This window comes from Rutidosis leptorrhynchoides, chromosome 10, assembly GCF_046630445.1.
Source record: "Rutidosis leptorrhynchoides isolate AG116_Rl617_1_P2 chromosome 10, CSIRO_AGI_Rlap_v1, whole genome shotgun sequence".
In the NCBI taxonomy this organism is placed as follows: Eukaryota; Viridiplantae; Streptophyta; class Magnoliopsida; order Asterales; family Asteraceae; genus Rutidosis; species Rutidosis leptorrhynchoides.
In genome coordinates, this window is record NC_092342.1 from 337,940,484 (window position 1) to 337,948,931 (window position 8,448).

An 8,448-nucleotide genomic window follows, 5' to 3' on the forward strand; every position below is an offset into this window, starting at 1 on the left:
TATTAGTATAACAATTATTAGTAATAGTAATAACAAATGTTTTTTGAAATTTTTTTAGAAAATTAAAATATAATTATTATATAAAGGTTGTACAATATGCTTATAATTTATAAATGTGTTCATTGGTTGAACTGTATAAGATTATACAAATTATTTTAAATTTTGTGCATATAGTCATGTAGTTGTTTTATCATAAGGTTGTATATTATGTTTCAAATATTGTATATATGGTCATGAAGTGTTTTGCTCTAAGGTTGTACATAATCTTTCAGATTTTGTATAATGGTCATGAGAGTATTTTATTTTTCTTTCCATAATAATATAGGAGTTTAATTTTTTGTTTGCATAATTCAACATACTAATACGCTCCATTGTTTTTTAATTTTTTTTTCTAATTATATTTAATTTTGTTATCAAGAAAATTTTAGGGATGAATTAGCATAATGATGATATCATCATTAAGGATGGATTAGTCTAATGATGACATCATTATACCATTTTAATAGAAATTATTATAGATTTCATCGTAAGTAATCTCTCTAATATAAATTTATGACACGTGACTTATATATACTTATTCTCTCATTTTCTATCATTTGTATCATTATTAATTATTAATCTTATTATGTTTAAAATGAATGATGAATGATGCCAAACTTAATGAATTTCCCTTTACTTTCTCTTAATTGACTTTAGCTTACTATACCTACCTTGAATATACTATTATACTATTATACTATTATAAATATAAAGCCAATTCTGTCACATTACATTCATGCGAAAATTAACCAACATGAATTCCAGCTCCATTTTAAGTAATGATTTTAGCGAGGAACGATGGGTGGATCAAATCAGCAAAAACTTCGATGATGACGTTGGCAACGACACCAATGACTACGTTCCAGTTTGCGTGTTCAGCGTTCCAAAAACCATAAGCCAGTCCAAGCCTGAGGCATATGTACCTCAGGCTATAGCGCTCGGACCCTACCACCATTTCGAGACTCGTTTGTACCAAATGGAAAGGTACAAAGTTGCGGCTATCAAATCGATCTTGACCCAAGATCAAGTCTTGTCCTTTGAGTCCTTGGTGATCAATACACTCAAAGAAAAGGAGACCATGATTCGAGCGAGTTACCACAAGTATATGAACCTCGACCAAGACACATTGGCTTGGATCGTTGCGGTTGATGGCTTGTTCTTGCTTTGTCTTTTAGGACATTATGTTGATATTGTCACCTTAATGCCTAAAAAGTTGATAAATGATGGTGTACTTTATAGAGATGTAATGGTGCTAGAAAACCAAATTCCATTAAGTTTGTTAAGTGTGTTATTAAAGGCCCTTCGCCTCTCATCGAACTTTTGCGATCAAGATGATGATTACGAGTTATTCTTTATGATGAAAAACTTTTGTGAGGTACACTCTCCTCTCACAATAGCGAAAGATTTCAATTATGGCGTTGAGACGGGCTATTTGCATTTGCTCGATCTTATGTATCATTTGATCGTCAACAATCGAGATATGGAGAAAGAAGATCGTTTTAATGAAAACTTAGAAATGGAAACGGAAATGCGTTTACATCTTGGGGTGATCAGGAAAAGGAAAAGGGACCATGACTATAATAAGGTCGTAACCAACAATCCGTGGGAGAAAATATCGAATTTGCTAGGTCAAAAGATAACGATACAAGAAAAACAAAACTACGAAGATCCTGATCCACCTAGTGTCACAAAGACTAAATTCGCTTCGGTTTCATCTCTTACCAAATACGGTCAAGTAAATTTCGTCAAGACAAACGGAGGGATCATGGATGTAAAGTTCGACGCAAACAAAGCGAGTCTATATCTTCCAATTATAACTCTAAATGATTACTCAGAAATCGTGTTGAGAAACTTGATCGCTTATGAAACGGCAACTTCTAGATCAAAACCAGAATTGGCTGAATACATTGAGTTGATGAGTAGCTTAGTGGATACAGAGGCGGATTCGAAGCTGCTACGGGCCAAAGGCATAATTAAAGGAAATATGAGTGATAAAGAAATAAGTGATCTGTTTAATGGAATGAAGAAAAGTAATGTGTATTTGGGTAAAAATGTAACAATTGAACAACTTAACAAGTATTACTACAATAGACCTATGATTAAGTTATGGAGGTTCATCAAGAAAGATCTAAGTTTGTCGAAGAAAGTTGCAACAGTTGGTTTGACAATCCTTATATGCTTTCTCACGATTTTATACTCGTTCTGTCAAGTTTATGATTGTCAAAGAAGCTCTGATAGGAAGTAGTTAAGGAGTAATAAGGAATCGTATTAGCATGACATAATATCTTGATATATTGGCATAGTATGTTTAGTTGTTATCTTGCTTCTTGTGCAATAAGCATGTGACTTGTAATAATATAATAAAATAATGTATATGTATATGTATATGTAGTATATGTATATATGAATATAAGGAGTATATAATATGTATGTTTATTTTACTTACCTTAATTGTTTATTCTCTTTCAAATTAGTGTAAAAATTTTTCGATCGCGTGTTGCTGCGGATTACAATCTATAAAAAATGAATTATTCTCATATTAAGTAAATAATACATAGTTATATGTCATTCTAAAATTTTAAAATTATAAAATTTTCATATTAAATATTATCTATTGAAGTATGTATTCAAAAGTAAAATAAAATCATTTAGCTTTCCTATTTACATTAACATTAATAGTTAGATAACACACACACACACACACATACATATATATATATATATATATATATATATATATATATATATATATATATATATATATATATATATTGTATTTATTTCTAAAAAAATATATTAAAGCATGAGTGTAATAATACTAAATGAAATGTGAGTGGGAGTGTGTGACAAAAGCAAAAAAAGGTTAAAAGTAGGGAATTGTACCCGCATGGATTTTACAATGGTTTGGTAAGTGGAGAGGTTAACCAAAACACTAATAAGTTGTTTAAATATCTCTTTAGAAGATATATACGTATTTATTAACAATTAATATGCGGAAAAATTTGATCATTTATTGATACTAAATGAATCTTACATAATTGATTATGAACAAGAAACTAAAGAATAAACTTTAGAGACTACATTGTGAGTTAGTTACTTAATGTTACATATGAAATACAAACCTACTTATACATTCTAACGGCTATTTCTAGTTTAGGCAAAGAGCCTTTTATGAGATCGAATACTACAAAAAAAGAATCATTCTATTTTGGTGGCTCCATTTTAAAGTTTGTCTTTTGTATCCGTCGAAGCTTTGGAGTAGCCGTTAGGCTGCCTGCGATTGGTGCCAGGCTTATGATATTTCTTTTGTTTTATTTTCTAACACTCCCCTCAAGTTGAATAGTAGAATTTCTATAATTCAACTACAAGCCTATTTATACATAAAATATCTAACGGCTATTTCTACTTTAGGCAAAGAGCCTTTTATGAGATCGAATACTACAAAAAAGAATCATTCTATTTTGGTGACTCCATTGTAAAACGTTGTCTTTTGTATCCGTTGAAGCTTTGGAGTAGCCGTTAGGCAGCCTGCGATTGGTGTCAGGCTTATGATATTTCTTTTGTTTTAATTTCTAACACTCCCCTCAAGTTGAATAGTGGGATTTATATAATTCAACTTGTCCAATACATCGTTGAGGAGTCTTCCGTTGACTAGTCAATCATGAGCTAGTCTTCAATTTTGTTTGGTCGATTCCCGACTTGAACTTCTTTGATTTGCCTCGATCATCAATGTGACGACCCGGAAAATTTCGACTAATTTTAAACCAAACTCTCGATACGATTTAATATTTTTGACACGATAAACATAGTCTGTTAGGTTGAGTCTCAAAAATTTTGAACTGTTTCATATATTCAATTGACCTTCGACCGTTCTCGATGATTCACGAACCGCTATTTGTAAATAGATACATATATAATAATAATTTGAAGTATAATTTAAAATATTATATGCTTTAATTAACTATGTAAAATAAAAATAAAATATAATATTATTATTAAAATAAATACATAAATATATATATATATATATATATATATATATATATATATATATATATATATATATATATATATATATATATATATATATATATATATATATATATATATAATGTATATTAAAAATAGATATTATATGATTGTAATACTCGTTGATGTTCAGATTGATATTAATCAAGTTAAATTCAAACTTAATGAATTTTAAAATAAACGGTGATCCGAAAATGAGTTATATGAATCATATGCCTATTAAAAATATATTTAGAAACTAAATAATAAATTTCAATACTTTTTATATTTTACCCAGGTTCGAGCGCGGACAATTGAGTTAATTTTTATTTAATAATTAATGATCAAATTTTACACCATAATTACTAAAATAAATAAATAAAATTAATGTAAAAATTTGGGGTTTTTCCGAATACTTTTATCCGTCACTGATTAGCAACGAGGTACGAATTACTACCCGAATATTCTAGGTGTCGACTACAAACATCCAGATATAAGGCCACTATTCTATAGTGAACACGTTTTTATTTTGATTCTATACTATATTATTACTTTAGGTATTATTAACATATATTATATACACAAACGTACATTCACGGGTGTTATACTGTATCAAATTGAATTATGATTTCAATTAGGATACTGTGTTTGTTTACTCTTTATCCCACTATCTTTTGTTTTCCCCTTTCTGTTACAACAACTGGATATTTATCTTGATTACCACTTTTTGACTTTTAATAAAACTAAAACTCTCTCTCTCTATATATATATATATATATATATATATATATATACTACACGTACTACATGGATATATATATATATATATATATATTACCCATCACCTTTTATTCTTCTTGTTTCTTTTCTCTATATCAAATATATACATACTAATAAATATATACACATACATAGAGTTATATATCATTCATCCTCCTCAATCTTGATCATCAACCGCCACCATCATGTTTAACCTTGTAACGACCCGGCTTTTTCGACTTGCTTTTGTGCTTTGTGTTTGCGTATTTGTGCGTACTGAGCTAGTTTATGCTCTGGGATCCTATTTCATGATATTACTTTCATTAATATCTTGCAACGTGCTATTAAGTGTGTGATCACTTAACTTGATCCCCGAAAGCTTTTACGACCGTTGGTGTCACTTGACGATTGAAACGAGCTATGTATTTCGGTACACGTTTAACTTTGGTCATAATCGGAATATTATGACTACGAAACACTAATTGTTATTTTATAATAACAATTACTTGGGTTTTTGGATGCTTAATTACGCTTAGTAAATTACTAGAGCACACTAGTTAGTCTTGATGGACTTTCTACCTTGTTGGACTTTAGCCCACCCTACACTAGCTAGTGGACTATTAAATTAGCCCAATTTTAATAAGTTGGTGACCCATATTAATGTAAGACAAATGTCCATTTATTAAAGGGAACATACTAGCATTTTTGTTAAGTATTATCCTTAATGTTGCATGGGATCCTAACATAAGCACCAACTTTAGACAACCATTAACCAAAAAGCAAAAGTTGTCCCCCACTTGTCCCCTCCCAAATCTACGACCATGAGGGCCTTGTCTCACCCATTCCCACTATAAATACAAGCCTTAGCTCACTCATTTCACACTTGATTTCATTTGTAATTTACACACTTACTCTCTAATTCTCTCTCTAGTTCTTCTCTCTCTAAAAAGTGTAAGTATTTGATTTTTCTTCTTCTTCTCCCTTCATTACCCACGACATCATCATCATCATGTATGGATCTAGCCTTTAGCTTTTGATCTTGTTATATCTTAAAGATTCAAACTTGGGTTTGAATCCTTCAAGATCATGGAAGATTCAAGCTTTCTAGCTTTGAATCTTCACTTATTTTGTAGATCTAAATCTTTTTAGCTTTAATATTGATATTTTGTTAAAAAGATTCAAACTTGTGTTTGTAATCTTCATGTATCTTAAAGATCCAAACCTTATGCTTCAAGATCTCCAAGAACACTAAAGATCCAAGCTTTTTAGCTTAGGATTTCATTATTATGTTAAAGATCTTAGCTTTTTAGCTTATGGTCTCATTACTTTCATTATTTTGTTAAAGATCTTAGCTTTCTAGCTTATGGTCTCATTAATCTTGTAAAGATCCAAGCTTTCTAGCTTAGTGTGACGATCGCTCCAAATCCATATGGACAATACGTCATTCATTGATTTTATTGCGAGGTATTTGACCTCTATATGATACGTTTTGTAAACATTGCATTCTTTTGAAAAGGCACACCATAAATGAATATTTAAATCAAAGGTTTTCGACATCTGATGATTTCTACATATAGACAATCACTGTAAATAATAGTTTACAATAGTACTTCCATTGACAATGCAGTCAAAATAAGATACATGGTGATGATTTGGTGAATGCAACGTTTCCTTGAAAAATATGCCATGTATGACTCCATGCACATAGCTTGTCTAACATATAAGCAAACAGCGGAAGACTTCTAGGAAACCTGAGAATAAACATGCTAACAAGTGTCAACACAAAGGTTGGCGAGTTCATAGTTTTAGTGTTTCGCATAATCTGTATATAAAAGTGGATCACAAGATTTCAGTTGTTTCATCCAGAAACGTTTATCAATAGATTATATAAAAATGGATCACAAGATTTCAGTTATTTCATCCAGAAACGTTTATCAATAGATTCTACATAACAGAGCACCCTGGTAACTAAACTCAACGCTATAGTAATAATTACCCCATTCGTTTTAATACACGCAAACCAACGTGTCTTAAACTCAATTAACATACGTCCGTTAAAAGGCTAGCTCTCTAGCTCGGACGGGGATGTCAAGCCCTATGGATCCATATATAATTATTCGCGCCCACCAGTCCATATCCTATGTACTGGCAGCTACTAGTTACCAAAGCTAAGGGATTTTCGGTTTAACTCAGTGTAGAATTTAGTATGTACTTGTGTCATATTGCGTTTAAAATAAATTGCATGTATTCTCAGCCCAAAAATATTTAAAGCATTTAAAAAGGGAGACTATAACTCACAGTTTAATATTGATATACAATATTGCAGGAAAGCACGTAGACGCATCGGAGATGATAAACACGAGGTTTGATTCACAAAAATACCCCCGAACATTACCCATAATTTCCTTGGCAATAACCCATATTTTCCTTAACTCTAGCTCGCTCGGAAACTCGTTTTGAAAATTACTTGGACAACACTCCGTCGTAATATTTTATGTACATTATTATTTTTGTATCGCAAAAATAATAACACTAATAATAAAAAAATAATACGATTAATAATAATAATAATAATAATAATAATAATAATAATAATAATAATAATAATAATAATAATAATAATAATAATATTACGGAGTATATATATTTGTGTATGTGTGTGATTTTAATCGAGCGAAAACACTGGAATTTATAGATGTGGCCTGACAAACACTGCCATGCGATCGCATGGGTTTGAAGGCCTGTGGCCATGCGATCGCATGGCCTCCCATTCCAGCTCACATATTGTTTGTCATCAAGCTTGTCGACATATTTTAAAAATAATATATATTATATATATTATATATAATTTATATTAATTATATATATAATATATTATATTCACGTGCATAGTTGACTTGTAATTTTTGTTCCGATAAGTCGTACGTCATCACTCGACTTATGTCCCAGTTTCGATTTTTCGAACGTCCTATCGTATACTGAGAAAACTTGTACTTTATGTTTCGTGAATCGTACCTTTGTCAAAATATAGTCTTAAATCATCCATAAACTATACCACTGTAGCAAAGTTACTGTATCAAAGTCAATTTTTATTGTAGCAATTCACTGTAGCAAAGTCAAGTTCACTGTAGCAAATAGTGATTTTCGAAAACACTGTAGCATTTTGGGTACTGTAGCAATTTGAAAATGTTACTATCGTTTACTAAATAACTTGAAATTATATATATGTATATATCTTTTTAATATACATAAATCAGTTTTTAAATACACATTGGAAGTTATTTATAAATAAATTTTAATAATAAATATTTCAACTTATCATATATATTCAAATAGATATTTAAACCAATAAGTTTAATGTACGGTATCAAATAATTAATACATTGTTACCTTTTCAAGTTATAGTATATATGTATCTATTTACATATAATTGTTCGCGAATCATCGAAAATAACCGAAGGGTATTTAAATATATAAAAGTAGTTCAAAAATTTTGAGATTCAGTTTTACAGACTTTGCTTATCGTGTCGGAAATGTTAATCATACAAAGATTAAGTTTAAATTTGGTCAGAAATTTTCGGGTCATCACACTTAGGGTTTTCTTAATACTTGAGATCTAAGTTATTATTGTAGATCTCACTT

The 8,448-nt window shown here is 30.1% G+C and overlaps 1 protein-coding gene across 1 annotated transcript; it reads left to right on the forward strand.

Moving 5' to 3' along the window:
- The first annotated feature begins 786 nt into the window (after window positions 1-786).
- Window positions 787-2,463, forward strand: LOC139873055 (putative UPF0481 protein At3g02645). Its single transcript, XM_071860985.1, has one exon. It carries the CDS (start codon window positions 794-796, stop codon window positions 2,282-2,284), a length of 1,491 nt encoding a protein of 496 aa, XP_071717086.1. The 5' UTR covers window positions 787-793; the 3' UTR covers window positions 2,285-2,463.
- The last annotated feature ends 5,985 nt before the right edge of the window (window positions 2,464-8,448 follow it).